Source organism: Physeter macrocephalus, chromosome 16 (genome assembly GCF_002837175.3).
Source record: "Physeter macrocephalus isolate SW-GA chromosome 16, ASM283717v5, whole genome shotgun sequence".
Taxonomy (NCBI): Eukaryota; Metazoa; Chordata; class Mammalia; order Artiodactyla; family Physeteridae; genus Physeter; species Physeter macrocephalus.
In genome coordinates this window covers 40,730,284-40,747,091 of record NC_041229.1, presented here as the reverse complement: position 1 = coordinate 40,747,091, position 16,808 = coordinate 40,730,284, and the positions used below count along the sequence as shown (strand labels likewise).

At 44.3% G+C, this 16,808-nt stretch overlaps 1 protein-coding gene across 4 annotated transcripts in view; it reads left to right on the top strand.

The window, feature by feature from the left end:
* Window positions 1-16,808, top strand: part of FAT3 (FAT atypical cadherin 3) — a 583,627-nt gene that overhangs the window by 555,033 nt on the left and 11,786 nt on the right. For all 4 annotated transcript variants that reach the window (XM_055091680.1, XM_055091681.1, XM_028501477.2 and 1 more), the window contains 2 exons: window positions 3,495-3,963; window positions 16,350-16,503. In XM_055091680.1, coding sequence (XP_054947655.1) covers window positions 3,495-3,963; window positions 16,350-16,503 — 623 coding nt within the window. The remainder of the gene's footprint in view (window positions 1-3,494; window positions 3,964-16,349; window positions 16,504-16,808) is intronic.

Here is a 16,808-nt window from a genome sequence, read left to right as displayed (position 1 = left end):
GAGGCAGGGGACACGGGTTCGTGCCCCGGTCCAGGAGGACCCCACATGCCGCGGAGCGGCTGGGCCCGTGAGCCATGGCCGCTGGGCCTGCGCGTCCGGAGCCTGTGCTCCGCAACGGGAGAGGCCACAACAGTGAGAGGCCCGCGTAAAGAGATTTGAAGGACTGAGATTTATTCATTCAAAGTGTATTTTTTTAGCATCTACTGTATGCCAGATAGCTATTCATGGCTGCCTTAAAAATAGGTTTTCAAGAAGTTGGCTTTTCAAAGAATATTTAATAACCCTCTTAAAAGTTTTATCATGATGATGCATTTGCTAGAGCCACATACGAACAATCTGAGGCAGTAAGACTTTATGCCATAATTCATACTTTTTACTCAAAATCCTACTTTCCTACAAGATGACTTCTTATAGCTCTGAGAGCTTGTCTCCCAAGCTCCAGGCCACAGAAGATCCAGGTTAAAGCACATCACTGATTTCAGACAACCCTGAACACCTGCATATTTCGTAACATTAGGGCCACACTCTGAATTTTGCATTTCATTGAACGCATTGCCTACGTGCCTCTGCCCCCTCCTCCATCCCCCGCACATCATTCAGATCCTTGCCGTAGACGTTTTTAACAGTTCCATGCACACCTCAGTTTCTATTAAAATAGCTTGCCCTCTGCTTTGAGAAAGCTTTGTCTTCTTAAAAGAGAGATCCTTTAAAACTGGATAAACCCTATTCTGAAGACAGAAAAACTAAATATGATCAGCGCATAATTTTCCAAGATGAGAGGACTGAGATATGAAAGTGTTCTTTCCTCTCCCTGGCATAATATACTTGTGAAATGGCCAAATATTAACTTTTTGCAAGGTAGCTTTTGGCATCAACATTCTTGTTTGTCATCTAGACAAGGCTTACAATTCCAAACTCCTAGAATTTTGAAGGTACGAATCATTTTTGTTTTCAAAAGCCTGAGGCTCATGTAGGCATCTGGCTTTCTATTCATTCAGCGGTGTTGCCGCTCTTATTTTTTTCAACAGGAAAGAAAAAGGGAAGCTTAACCATGCTCGGTGTTACCATGGGAGAATGTTATGTTCCTTAGTGATAGAACGTCGATGTATGTGAGGCTGTCAGAGCCACATCTGTTCTCCTGGATGAGTTTGTAACTTGGTTATTATCCCAAGAGGTAGGGCGTTAGGGAAGGGAATGGACCAAGTAATACATTAATTGAATACATCCTTTTCCAAACCTTAGATGAACTGCACCCTCACCACAAGATATTCCTTGATAGACTGGGGACCCCACTCTGCAGCCACTGAGCAGAACAGCAGGTGGACTGTGCCAGGGGCAGGTAGTCCCTAAAGTCACATTTGATCATTTGATTACTTACGTTGAAATAAAGATATGGATATTATCCAGGAGTTGTCACCGAGCACGTATTCTGGCATGATTTACAACATTCATTCAATCCATTTTGTTGAACAACGACAGAAAAACTGACAAAGGCAACAGCAAAGATTACACATGAAAGGTCTCCTCTGAAAAGAAAATTAAAATTTGTCTCCAGTCTTTTCACCTCCGTACACGTGCATTACAGAGCGCAGGATGTATGTACTAACTGTGAATGAGGAGGCTGACCATTCTGCAGTGGACACAGTCAGTCTCCTTGTAAAATAAGTCACAGCAGTTATCTCTGCTTTCCATAGAAGGGCTCTCAAACCCAGAGGGGCCAACCAATTCTCTCCAGGGGACCTGGGTGATACATGACAAAGCCAGAATTAGATTTCTCATTTCTAAATTCCCAAGACTCTGCCTGGTTCACAGAGCCCCCTGCCTTTCATATACACACATTTATGTGGCATAAACTTTACATGCAGGAAGACAGGGTGACAACAAATTCATGGAGCCACGGGGGCAGTAATGAGAGACCCTAAGAATTAGTTGTCTGCGGAAGATACTGAAGCATAGAAAAATACCCCATTTGTGAGGGTGGGTGATGTTGTGATCATTCCTAACAGATCTATCAGTAGCCAAACGCATTTTGGAAAGACTGGTTCAGTTTATTTCTATGAATTCACTTGACATTTGTACCTCCTTGGCACTTAGTGCCTGGAAGGTCTGTCTTCCCTCCCCTTCTGTCCCTTCCCCTCTCTTTCTCCGCAAGTTCATGTTCTCTACCCAGGTTTTCGCATAGGACTATACATAGATCCTAAGTAAAGGCCAGCTGCCCTGGCGTGACTGAGACACTGGCCTCCACAGATCCTTTTGCTGGGTCATGGACAAAGACCAGAAAAGTAGCTTCTGTTTCACAGTTTTCTAGCTGTGAATTCCTTCATGGACCAATAACAATTTGTTGACTAGACATGGGTCCAGCCCTCAATCCCTGGATCCTCAAACCATCTTGTATTTCTGAGAAATGCAGATGAGGGTGGACGACAGAGGATTCAAAGGTCAGCCTGTCTCCTTGGCAACAGTTGAACCTCAGTCTCCATGGAGGACCAGTACCTGCCCAACAGCTTTCAACTCGCCAGCATCCTTCAGTAGCACGCTTTCCTGATTCTGGTGTCCCTCTGGGGTCAGGCTGCTGAGGGTGGGGGGACTTGGATGCCCTCCCTGCACCAGTGCAATAAAAAAAGCAGGCAAGTCTCTGTTGTAGCTGACCCCAGACCAGGGGCTGGAAGTATCTACAAGGTGTAAACAGTTAAACAGATCCTTCTGGAGTTCCAGAGGTCATCAAATATACATACATTCTTAGCAAATGGCCAAGCCCTGAGCACTTTGTGAGATAACCTTAACCTAAATGATGAGCAGCAGTCCTGAAGAACTGTTTTAAGAAGATGGCTAGTGTTTAATAGGAGGGTTTTTACATCTTACATATGTATGAAGCTGGGAAGTAAGACATCTACCTGGCCTCTTTCTCTCCCCTACAGCACAGTCACACAAACTTACCTGGGGAGTATATACGTATTTCTGCGCTGATCTGATTAATGGCCATCTCCCCCACTCAAATATAAGCCCCATGAGGGCAGAGGTGAGAACTCCTTTTGCTAACAGTGGTCCCCACGGCACCTAGCACATTGCTTAGCACATAGTAGATGTTCAATAAATATTCGTAATTAATATTAATGAGTCCACAGAAATCATTCCTGTGCTGGTAGTAACTAGGAAGGGCGCAGAAAATAAACAGACTCCCTAAACAAGAAATAGCTGTGAATTTTTAAAGGATGAAGACGGAAAGAATAGAAGCATTCTTAAATATTTAAGTGTGGCTTTCTGAACCTGTGCTCATATTGCTAATTACAAGAAGATTTGTGAAATATCAGGCATGCATTTGCACGGCATATAATGAGGAGGGAGAATGATTATTAAAAATCAAACCACAGCAGATTTATGGCTGGATCAAAAGCGTTGTCCATTCTAAAGCCCAGTCTGGTTGGGAACAGGGTGTCCAGGAACTTATTGCCAGATGCATATTAAAAAGCGCTGCGGTGTTTGTTCCCGCACAGATCGTGGACGGCAAGCTGTGGTTCCAGCTGGACTGCGGCAGCGGCCCCGGAATCTTGGGCATCTCGGGCCGCGCTGTCAACGACGGGAGCTGGCACTCGGTCTTCCTGGAGCTCAACCGCAATTTCACGAGCCTGTCCCTGGACGACAGCTACGTGGAGCGGCGCAGGGCGCCCCTCTACTTCCAGACGCTGAGCACCGAGAGTACCATCTACTTCGGGGCCCTGGTGCAGGCGGATAACATCCGCAGCCTGACCGACACGCGGGTCACGCAGGTGCTGAGCGGCTTCCAGGGCTGCCTGGACTCCGTGGTGCTGAATAACAACGAACTGCCGCTGCAGAACAAGCGCAGCAGCTTCGCCGAGGTGGTGGGCCTGACCGAGCTGAAGCTGGGCTGCGTGCTCTACCCTGACGCCTGCGAGCGCAGCCCCTGCCAGCACGGAGGCAGCTGCGCCGGACTGCCCTCCGGGGGTGAGTGCGCCTGCGCCCTGGGCACCCTGCCCCTGCCGGGCGGGGGTGGGGGGAGGTAGGGGAGGTGGGGGGGGGGGTAGGGGGGTAGGGGGGATGGGGGGCAGACCTGAAGGGAGACTCGCTCTCACAAGCATGACCAACCCAAGTGCTCTCCCAGAGAGGTGTATGCACCCATAATGCTGGCCCAGCTTCTTAATCCCCTTTAAGGAAGTCACAAAGCTTGACAATTACAGGAACGTCCAGTGTAGCCAATCCGTTTGCAGCATCCCACAGGCGCAGTAAGCTGGCTGCAGGAGTCCAGAAGATGCTGGCACGGCTGCCCCCTTCCCTGCCCACTCCACACCCTTCCAGGCCTCAGCAGCCTGGAGGAATAGGATCTCCTTTTAAGTATCTGCCCCTTTGGACCACTTGCAAGTCACTGCAGAACAATGGGTAACAGTCTGAGTTATGACATCCATGCACTATCCTTTCGCAGGTAGCCATATAACTTTACTAGAAGCTAAAGGATGTGTGGGGTGAACCCACCACCCCAGAAATAGAAGTATAGTGGACATGTTTTAGAGCGTGCTTTTAAAACGTGTGTATTACAAATAAGTCTAGGGACAACTCTATGAAGGATTAGAAAGTCAAGAATAAGGAGAGGGCAGTTTACATGAAATATCAGGACAAACCAGTCAGTGAGGGCAATGATACTTTACCCCTGTAAAATTCCCCCCAGAGATACATCATGAAGACGAAAGAAAGAACAGGGTAGGCCAAAAAAGAGGGGAGGAGTGGTGTAGATTTATAGAGGGTTTCTATTGTTTGAGGGAAAAGCCAAGATTATTTAAGTCCTAGGAGTCTGACGATGAAAGCATCCCTGACTTTACCCAGATGCAGGATCTGTGTTGATGTAAACTAGGTCAGGCGCTCTCCTGGTTGAAGGCTTTGCCACCGCAACAGCCTAACTACTGATTCCACTTTAGCCCCTCTGCAGAGCCTCTCAGTGGGAGTGTGATTACCAAATTTAAACCTTCCTCACAAATCACTTAGAGATTCTGCCGTGTGCATTACCATCTAATGTTCGTGAAGCCCAACTGCAAATGTAGAGTCGATTTTATTATTAGAATGTTATAAACTGCCCATGAAATGATGCAGTGCCGAAACACAGACAACGAAGTTACTTAGACTTGCATATGTTACTGCCACAATGAGGGCCAAGTGCCCTGGGGGGAAATTTCTGCTGTCTCGATTTAAGAAATCTATTTGCTGTTTTTACTGTCTCAGCAGTATATGTAAATAAAGGGTTGTTATGGTGCCATAATTCCTGAATGATGGGCAGTAACTATACTTCAGTGGTTCTATAAACCAGCCCATTATGACAAGTCATGGCCAGTTTTTCACCAGGCAAAATAATTCTGCTACTGTGAGCCATCCACAATATATAAAAGGAGCATGTAATTAAATTTGGGTTGAAACAGAACACCACTCCATGTCAAATGCTGGGTACATAGCCACAAATTGTAACATACTTTTAACGATGGCAGGACGTTGTTTTTGCTGGCAAAGCTATGGGCTTACACAATGGGTTAGCTTTAAAATAATAATAATCACTGTACTAAGGGAAAAGACTGAGGAATCTTGCTTTTTCTTCAGTGTACATTTTAATTTTTTAATTGCCATGAAATCCCTGAGCTAAATATTCAGTGCAGGTATGTTCATTAAATGACTATGACCCCTATGACCCACATCAGAAACAGCAGTTTTCCTCTATTTTTTTAATCTCATTTGGGTTAACCAAATTTCAGGACTGAGGACCCACCTGCCATATACTTTTTCACATGGTCTGAAGAACCTGCTTTCCCCTCCCCAGGGACCCAACTTTACCCATGGGTTGCATCCTCTCTCAAAATCCTCTTTGTCCCCTGTTCCTCACTTTCCCCTGTGATTGGGCTTGGGCTTGGGATTCTACGGGAGGTACTCTTTCTTCCAAGGGAATAAAGCCTTTTATCAGCTCAAGTCTCTCCTTTGTACCAGGAGGCTAATGTTTTCCTTAGACAAAGAAAGTGTCTTTCCTCACCTCCATCTATACAACTCCCTTCTCTCAAGCCTACTACCTGTTTAGTTGAGAGGGCCCAGTGGTCCTTATTTCAGGAGCCCCCAGGTGTGGTCCAGATGGGGAGTACCGTGCTCTCATGCACAGCAGTACTGAGCCCAGGGCCACCAACTCCTGGCCACTCACCAGGAAATCCAGGAAGAGTGTTTCTGTTGCTTCCCTGGGGAATCAAAGGCACAGGAGCCTTCTGTTTTTTTTTTTTTTTTGGCTGCATTGGGTCTTCATTGCTTTGTGGTGCAGGCTTCCTCTAGTTGCGTCAAGTGAGGGCTACTCTTCGTTGCGATGCGCGGGCTTCTCATTGCGGTGGCGTCTCTTGTTGTGGAGCATGGGCTCTAGGCGCGAGGGCTTCAATAGTTACAGCACACAGGCTCAGTAGTTGTGGCTCGCGGGCTCTAGGGTGCAGGCTCAGTAGTTGTGGTACATGGGCTTCATTGCTCCGCGACATGTGGGATCTTCCTGGACCAGGGATCAAACCCATTTCCCCTGCATTGGCAGGCAGATTCTTAACCATTGCACCACCAGGGGAGTCCAGGAGCCCTCTTCTGATTTGTGAGGAGGTACCTACCTGCTTCCTGGCTGTCAGGATTGGGGTTTTGTCTTCTAAGAAAAGAGGAGAGACAATCCATTTTCTTTCCCCCATTATCAGAGGAATTCTTGCTAGGTCTCCGTATCCTATCTGCAAATTCCCTAAATTGGTGCCAACTAGTAGGGAGGGATGGGAGCAGCAAGAAAAGAAAGAACCAACAATTTTCCGTTTACCTCATATCTATGAAAGTATTTAGCTAATTATAAGCTTATTGAAAATAAAGGAAAAGTCATCTTAGTTGTGAGTGATGGTTTAAAAAGAACAATAATACTGAGTCATTAATGAAAGAATATTCATGCCTGGAAGAATTCCCTCTGGCTACCAGGGTATCTAATCACAGGAAAAGAGTCTTCCTTCCCAAGATCGAAGGCTAGGATGCATGGAGTATTCAAATAGGAAATGTGAGCTGGAGAAAGTAGAGTGAGGTGCTTAAAAAGACTCCATGTGAGAATGTTGATAACACAAGTTAATGGTTTGAACATCTTACTGTTGTTGGAACCCTGAGTTATGTGTTGCTCTAAAATTCCATGACACATATTTTAGCCTAATCATTCTCTTGGCCCTTCAAGAACGCTGGGGTATTGGTCATTGGCTCTCCTGGTGACAGACTCCACTCTCTAATTGTGACAATCCTAGCAGCAGGCCCTTGTTCCAGAGCATTCAGAGTTTTAAAAGCAGGCAACCCACAGCAAGAAGCAGATTTCTTTCAGAGAAGCAGGATTCTGCTCCAGCCACCTCCATACCCAACCAAACCCTTGGCATAAGGGGCAAGGAAGCCGAGTCTACTAGCTTGGAATGGCATGATCAGCAGATTTGACCAGGGATATCCCTCTGGCTGTCCCAGGAGCAAGCCACGGGAACCCCAGGGGAGTCAAAGCCCAGAACGCTGACTGGTAATAAGAGGGTAAATATGACTCTGTAAATCAACCACAGAGGGAAGGCTCTCTCTTGGTAAAGCCTTAAAATTATATGTATTTCATAAACATGAACTGGAACTAGCAACCACCATGGAAAAGAAATGGCCTAGTCCCATCGTGACCCCTGCGTTTCCAGACCCAGTGGGTGGGCAGGCAGCAGCCCAGTGGGCACCCACGATCTGAAAAGGAGGCCCCAGTCCTTCGTGCCTTATCCTGCTCAGCTCAAGCCCATGACCGGAAAGCCAGGTTGAGGCTAAACTATAATTTGGCGAGGCAAGACAGCAACTGATGACTACCAGGCCAGAAATAGTCGTTCAGATGGCTTTCAGGAGACTGCAGGCTTAACTCTTAAAATGAGAAGTTGGGGCTTCCCTGGTGGCGCAGTGGTTGAGAGTCTGCCTGCCAATGCAGGGGACATGGGTTCGAGCCCTGGTCTGGGAAGATCCCACATGCCGCAGAGCAGCTAGGCCCGTGAGCCACAACTACTGAGCCTGCGCATCTGGAGCCTGTGCTCCGCAACAAGAGAGGCCGCGACAGTGAGAGGCCTGCGCACCGCGATGAAGAGTGGCCCCCGCGCGATGAAGAGTGGCCCCCGCTTGCCACAACTGGAGAAAGCCCTGGCACAGAAACGAAGACCCAACACAGCAAAAATAAATTAATAAATTAATAAACTCCTACCCCCAACATCAAAAATAAATAAGTAAATAATAAAATGAGAAGTTGATAACTTTTTCGATGGTAGAGTTCCATTTGTTAGTTTGTCATTTTGTTACTATGTGCTTGGTACTGTGTTACCTGTGCTGTGACACAGTTCTCACCTCAGTACTCTGGATCGGTACTATTCTTTGCTCCCTTCAACCCCCATTTTTCAGATAAAGAAACAGGCCAGAGAGGTTAAGTAACCAGCCCAACATCACGCAGTTAGTAAAGTGAAGAAGCAGGATGTGATCCAGGTTTGTGGAACTCCTCCCCCCGCCCAGCCTCCCAGCCTATGCTCTTAACCTCTGTTACTCAAAGTGTGTTCCAGGGACCAGCAGCAGCCATATCACTGGAAATGTTAAAAATGCAGCATCTCAGAATGCATCAGAATCTGTACTTTAACAATATCCCTAGGTGATACGCTGATTTCTCTCTCTGTCTCTGAACTGCTCTGAAACCCCAAAAAGAAATGAGTTCTTTTCTGTTTCCGTGTGTTGTATATAGTGGTTCTCAAACTCCAAGGTGCCTCTGCACCATCTGAGGACCTGACTAAAACAAGACCTTGTTATAGAAGAGTCTCTTGGTTGTTAAGGGAAAAGGAGAATCTATTGACTTGCCTCTGTCATCCGCTGTCCACATCCGAGGAACCTTCTACTAGGTCACTGAGTTGTATTTGCAAGTTCCTGAATTTACCACCAAAAAAAAAATTCTCAGTGAAAACTTTGGAGGAAGAAAAAGACCCAAACCTACGAATCAGAATCTCAGAATCTGCAAGAGTGGAATTCGGGCATCTCTGTTTTTAACAAGCCTCCAAGATAGTTGTATGCAATTCTGAGTTTGAGAACCACTGACATTTGGGAGTCCCGGTAAACTGTATTTGCCAGAATGTGAATCAGTGAACTCCAGGAGACATAGGACATTCAGAAATTGAATGTCAGATGCACAGCCTGCATTTTTAATAACTGATTTAGTGTAAAGATTGAACTTTGTTCCCCAGACAGTCAGAAGTTTGGGGTCACCTGAGCCCCCTTTCAAAGATAAAAGTAATAGTGCATACCTACTCCTTCTAAGCAAGGTGCATGAAACAACAGGTTCCCAGATTTTGTTACTAGTTGGGCATAGAAGCATCTTCAGCTACAGAGTGACCTGTGCTACTTTGAGTAGCACATCATTTTGCTGAGTATTTTGGGCCCCTAACTTGTAAGTGTCTAGATTAATTCAGTCTATCAGACTTTAATCAAGTGCCTGACTTGTGTCGAGCTCTGTGTTAAATTCTCTGTGTTGCTGTCTCTGTGACCAGTGGATCCACTTATGTGGCCTCCCTCCCTTCACAGCTGGCTTAAGGGAATTAAACAGGTTCCCTGTATGTGCTCAGCCCACTGGCCCACTGAGCACAGGGGGACAGAGAAGGGAAAAGCCAGGCTCCCAGATAATACACTATGGACAAATTTGACTGAGGTTTGCAGCTTATGGGGAAAAAGGTTTTTTTTCCTGGGTGACTTTCTTCTAAATACTGAGGTAATTTTTTTTGGTACTTTAGAAAAGCCTCATGGTAACAGTGTTAATAATATAATATTGATATTAATAGAAAAACCCAAAACCCTAAAGCAGCCAGGTTATGTGCAGACACAAAAGAACATGCCAGAAGGTGAAAATTCACTTTGTGCTTAATGTTAACACATTAAATGTTTCCAGGTCCTCAAGGAAAGTATTAGAGGTTCGGCCCAATATACAATATGTGAAATGTGAGCCAGCTTTCCTAGGGGAAATTAGAGGTCTCACCTGCAAAGGTTTTCATCTTACAAGGTCTAAAGGTATTGCATGGACCCTGCTTAGTGAAAGAGAAAAGTCAGAGTGACTACAAGTTGAGAGGGTGAAGTAATGACAGAGGCCACAGTCCTCAGCTAAGCTCACTCCACCTGTGATTAGCAACTCACGTGATAATGTGGCCACCAGTTTTCTCAAACTCATTGAGATTCACGTGGACTAGAAGTTTCAGTATTTCCCGATATTCAGCCTAAAAGTCAGAGTGAAAAAACTCCCATGGCTTTCTTCTGTTTGGTTTATGAGCAACCCAGAAATGAAGCTGATTTCAGAATCCATGGTAATTACAGTAATTACAACAATAAAGCACCTAATATTTGTGGGCTGCATTGTGGTTGATGAATCCAGAAACCTTATTATCCCCTATGAAGTGGGTATTAGTGAGGCTTAATTATCAGATAAAAACAGGGAGGTCCCTAGAGGTCAGGCGGCTCGGCCATGATCATACCCAGCTGGTGAGGAACAGCCAGAACTTAGACATGTACCCACCACATCACAGCTGCCTCCCCAAATTGTAAAGTTCCTGGAGTGCCTAAATGCAGTCATAATTCAGCAAGCATAGTGGTTGACGCTGACTTCAGATCCCAAGTGCTAGTTGCACATCTGTCATTATTTCCGCCTTTGTGCGGAAGGTAGATGTTTCCCTATCAAGGCAGCCAAACTGGATCAAAATGATGTTCACCTACCCCAGGTGAACAGGGCCAAAGGTGGACGCTATTACTTGGATGAATCAGGTCGGAAAATGACTTAACTAAGTCAAAGGAGTAAGATAGGAATTATCTTGATTATTTGCCTACACAGCCCAAATTCATTCTATAATTGCTCAAGCCATTTCTGTTTTTGCATTTAATAGGTTTTGCAATGTTCTTCCTTGAGCAAGGAAAGGAGGGGGCATTTTAAGTTCATCTGGGTGCAGATGTCAAAACCATCTGTATCGGCTGTTACTAGGATTGTAAACAAGAGCACAGCTTTGAGGCAAGGCTTTAAAATACACTTCTCGATGTGGCACATGTATACAATGGAATATTACTCAGCCATAAAAAGAAACAAAATTGAGTTATTTGTAGTGAGGTGGATGGACCTAGAGTCTGTCATACAGAGTGAAGTAAGTCAGAAAGAGAAAAACAAATACCGTAGACATATATACACTACCAAACGTAAAAGAGATAGCTAGTGGGAAGCAGCCGCATAGCACAGGGAGATCAGCTCTGTGCTTTGTGACCACCTAGAGGGGTGGGATAGGGAGGGTGGGAGGGAGGGAGACGCAAGAGGGAGGAGATGTGGGGATATATGTATACGTATAGCTGATTCACTTTGTTATAAAGCAGAAACTAACACGGCATTGTAAAGCAATTATACTCCAATAAAGATGTTAAAAACTTTTTAAATAAAATAAAATACACTTTTCATTTCACAAGGATTTGAGAGGAGAGAAGCTGTGGCATTGTTTGTTTGTTTGTTTTTAATGTGTATTTCAGTGCTAGTGTGACAGTTATCTTTTTTAAATCTGGAAACTGGTATGAAGTAGCATCTGCCACTTACTGACTGTGTAACTTTGGGCAAACAATCTTATGTAAGCCTCAGTTCCCCTTTTGTAAAATAATAGTACTTTCAGCAGAGGGTTGTTGTCAAGTATTAAGTGAGATAATGCATGGAAAGTTCTTAGCATTTTTCCTAGCACATAATAAGCTGTTGTTCTTGGTGATAGTTTACTTATTTGACATTCTCCCCCAACCCAAGACAAAAAATCTACTCTTTTTAATAAGACTTTGAGATTATCCACTGAATTATATTTTTCTTTTACATTCCCAAAAGTCTTAAAATATTATTTGTGATCAAATAATGCCTGGCTATCTTTGGGAATTCTGTTCCCTCTATTTGTGTTTTATATCAACATATGGTAATGCTTTGGGAGAGCAGAAGCTTTATTATGCTATTATCTTTATTATTTGATGATTATTTGGCTCCCAGAAGGATGTCTGATGCTCTCCATCTCACTGCATCTCATTGGCTCCCTGGAGAGTTGTGGGGAGTAACTACAAGCCCCTCCTGATTCCTAGTAAGTTGTGAGTTCTGGCTTACTGACAAGTTCCAATGCCAGTACAGTCTTGTAGAAAGATTTGAGAATCTGAAAGCCTGGATTCAAGTTCAAACTCATCATTTACTAGCGATACATACTTGAACTAAGCCACTGTTCTCTCCAACACCCCCATGGAGTAGGGATGTTAATGGGGCCTCTTATTTACCTTTCATGGGATTATTGTGATCCTTCATAGAATGACAAAGTGATTTTAGACATTACATCACTTAATATCATTATGGCAGACTTGTTGACATTTTAAAAATTATTACTAATAAGGCCCAGGCCAGGATAATGAGATCATAAATAATGCTTCATTAGAACAGGTTAATTTTGTCAACAAGCCTCTTTCACAAAGGCTAAATAGCAAATATAACTTTTCTTTCATTAAAAAAAAAATCTGACCACTTTTTAAAATCCAATTGCTTTCCCCTTTCATCATGTTGACATAAAAATCCCTCCAAATTTAAAGTTTTTTCTTGCTTTTAGGCAAGATTTCTTCAAAAGGGTCTCCCCCTCCCTTGTCCCATGGGTTTGACATCACGAGAACAGATTCTAGAAAGTTTGCTTCTCTTTTTAATAAACAGAGAAATCCAGATAGAGAGTGTAATGAAGTATGATTGTTAAACTTACAATTCAGGATAATACTGAATAACTCAGGACTCTGGAGCCAGACTACAGGTGTTCAAGTCTACACTAGTTTCATGACTGCAAATAAGTAATCTACTTCTCTGTACCCTGGTTTCCTCATCTATAAAATTGGAATAATAACAGTACCTTCATTGTAGGCTTGTTTTAAGATTTAAATGAGTTAATACATGTAAAGTGCTTAGAACTGTTCTTGGTCCATAATAAATGTCACTAAGTGTTAGCTACCATCATCATCATCTTCTTCGAAATGGATAGCTAGTTTTCTCAGAGGTAGAACAGGGCTTCTCCCTCGTGCAAAGTTTGTAGTGCAATCTGTGCTCATCGATGGTGTTTTTCTGTCTTTGTATCCCCAGTCCCTATTTCAGGGATGTGCTGGAAAACCAAGTCTCTAAAAACAAAGCCCTGATCTGCAGTGTTTGCTGATCTCTGTGGTGTAAATATTCCCGGCCTTGCTGGCATCAGGCTACCAGTGGTTTATTAACTGTCTGCCAAATTCCTGAATACTTAAAATTCAGTACCCTCAACCCTAGATGAGCTGGCTCCAGCACACCACTGCCGATGGCTTAGACACTCAGTGAATAGGTTAATCAGTCAGGCTGGCGGCTGCATCAAGTAGCACTAGATATCCCACAGAAGATAATGAAAATGACAAAATGCAGAAGGAAATGTGTGAGAGTAAAATAGTGCACGAGAGGGAGTGCCTCATTTTAAATTCTGATTTTCCAAGGCAGAAAGACACCCAATCAAAGTAATCGAACCCATGACCCTCGTTAGAATCCAGTTTCTATGACAGTGATTCAAATGTCCCTTATTTCCAGACAGTTCCTCCTCGCCCCTCCCTGGCCCCCTACTACTGCTGCTATGGTTTTATTTGAGAAAAGGCCAGGGCTTGTCAAATAGGAGCTGGAGAGGGAGGAATTGTACCTGAGATGACCCACCCTGCCATAGGTTCCCCCTCCTGACTGCCCTCCCTCCTTATCACTGCCCTGCTTTGCAGATTCGGGTACTGTGGTTGTTCCACCCCGCCCTTTAGTCTTAAAAAGAATTGAATTCCTTCTCACAAGTCACTCTCCCTCTAAATGGCATGCCATCCTCACCAAAGACTAGCCAGGTGACATAAAGAAGCATTTTTCCCAGTTCCAGCTGCTTTCAGCAATCCCCACTTCCATTTAGGTGAGCAACTTCCCAAATTGGAAAACAAATTACCCCAAGTCAGCAGCATAATTTGGAGCAAGCAGACCTCAGACTGTTGCATGCTGCCCATAGACTTCAGGCCGCCCATCTCTGGACACAGTTTGCATCAACAGTGGTCTTTCCTTATACATTAGTTCCCTGGTGTTTCTTTGGTGTTGCATTCAAGAGTATTATGTCTCTCTCTCAGAGCCTCAACCTCTGGCCCTCTGGGTTCTTAGTGCCAGGGAGGCTGGGGCTACCCACTTCCTTCCTCTTAGGAATGTAAAGATTTCTCTCTTGCCTCTTCCACTTGCCTCCTGAAGATGAGTCCTTCTCTCTCCTATGAACACCCACACACAGTCATAATGTCCTCCTGTATGTGAGAGTTCTTTGTAGTGTGGATTCAGTAAAACGTCCATGAGAGCACGCTGTATTTCAATCTGTAGATTATTAGCTCTCTTATACCTATAGAGATCAATCTACAATATCCCAGCATCAATCACTGACCACTTGGGGAGCAGAGGTTAGCCCAAGAGCCCTTCAAATAAGAGTGAGGACGGTTATTTGCAAACCAAAGTAAATATGATGTGCTTGTTGGATGCTGAGACCCACAAATACTCTTCCTCTACTACCACCCACTCCCCCAAACATTAGAAACCAGGCCTTTACCCTCCCTCTGGGTAGATGATAGAGCCATTAACGTGGAAATTAACCAGCCTTGACCAACCCAAGGGTACTGACACAGTATTGTTGTTGACAAGCCCCACTGATGTGCTTAGAGCTTCCTATCAGATTTCGATTTCTAGTTTTCTTCAACCCCACTCTTCAATATGAGCTGATAAACCAGGATTACCAGAAAAAGGAAATCCTCTCATGTGGAAGATATGGACTGTATTAAGGTTCTCCAGAGAAACAGAAACAATACAGTAGATAGACGGATAGATAGATGATTGATGGAAAGATAGATAGATAGATTATAGATAGGTAGGTAGAGAGAGAGAGATAGACTGATTGATTGATTGATTGATTTTTAAGAAATTTGCTCACAAGATTGTGGGGCTGGCAAGTCTGAAATTTATAGGGCAGGACAGCAGGCTGGAAATTCATGGAGAGTAGATTTTTCAGTCTTTACTTTGAAATCCTCGTAGCTGGAAATTCAGCCAAGATTTCTGTGTTGCAGTCTTGAGGCAGAATTCCTTCTTCTTAAGGCCTTCTTTTGAATGGATAAAATCCACCCACATTATGTAGGGTAATCTGCTTTACTTAAAGTCAACTGATTGTAAACATTAATCACATCCACAAATACCCTCACAGCAACATCTAGACTAGTGTTTGACCAATAACTGGGCACCGTAGCCTAATCAGCTTGATACATAAAATCTACCTTCACAGAGACCAAATCACAGAAACAGAGAAAAGCAACTTGGAAGAAACTATTTATGACAACATAAATGAAAATCTCAATAAAAGTTTCAAAAGATGAGAAACTCTCTCGGAAAGTAAAGCAAAAGCCCACAGAAGTGTAACATGAGAGAAGGATAAAATTAAAGGAAGATCCAAATGATCTAAGATCCAAACCATAAAACTTCCATAAAAACAGAATAGAGAAAGCAAAGGAAATCATCAATGCAATAAAGAAAATTTCCCAAAGTTTCACAATTTCCAGATTGTGAGAGCCCAGTACTGGTTCAAGTTAAGTGTACATCATTGTGAAAGCTCAGAAAATAGTTGGGGACAGGAGAAGCCCCTCCAAACTGTTAGCGACAAAAAGAAACTAGGTCACACACAAACTTCAGGAACCAAAACAACTTTGGATTTCTCAAAAGTAACATAGAGGCAATTGCTTAGAATTCCATACATAACTTAATTATCAAAGAAGTGTAAGGGTGGAGTAAGGTCTGTGCAAGGTCTCACAACATTGACTCCTTATAAACCCCTTCTCAGGAAGCTACTGTAGAATGAGTTCTAATGAAATGAGTATGGTACCTACGATAAAATACTACGTGGAGACATCCTGCCTTTTACAGTAGCAGCCTGGTGGGGAAAGCATCTTCCACCCCATCCTGGTTTCTGTTCTTGGGATCTGTTCCCTGGCTGTCGCTTACCATTCTCACTAGCATTCATGTATGTGGTTGATTAGGTGAATTTTTGTGGACTCGCACAAGCTCCAAACCATTACTTGGCATTTTTGTGGCAAGATGGGTTCCAAGTTCAAAATAACCAATTTGCCAATCATCTTGGGAATTTGGGCCCTGCCTAAGATTTGATTCAGAGGAATTAGGAGGCCACGTATGGCCGAGTCCGTGCACTCTGAGCATTACCAGTGGCATCCATGGCTCATGAGCTCCTCTGTTTCTCCAGGTTATCAGTGTACCTGTCTCTCCCAGTTCACCGGGAGAAACTGTGAATCGGAGATCACAGCCTGCTTCCCAAACCCCTGCCGGAATGGAGGCTCCTGTGACCCCATAGGAAACACTTTCATCTGCAATTGCAAAGCTGGGCTCACTGGAGTCACGTAAGTGAGATTGTGCAATTAGTCTTTCTCTACGCTGCTTCTTGTTGCTAAAAAAACCAAACAGTAAAAAACTAAGTGGGATTGGGACTTTCCTGGTGGCCCAGCAGTTAAGACTCCACGTTCCCAATTCAGGGGGCCCGGGTTCAATCCCTAGGTCAGGGAACTAGATCCTGCATGCCACAACTAAAAAAGATCCTGGGGCTTCCCTGGTGGTGCAGTGGTTGAGAGTCCACCTGCCGATGCAGGGGACACGGGTTCGTGCCCCGGTCCGGGAAGATCCCACATGCCGCGGAGCGGCTGGGCCC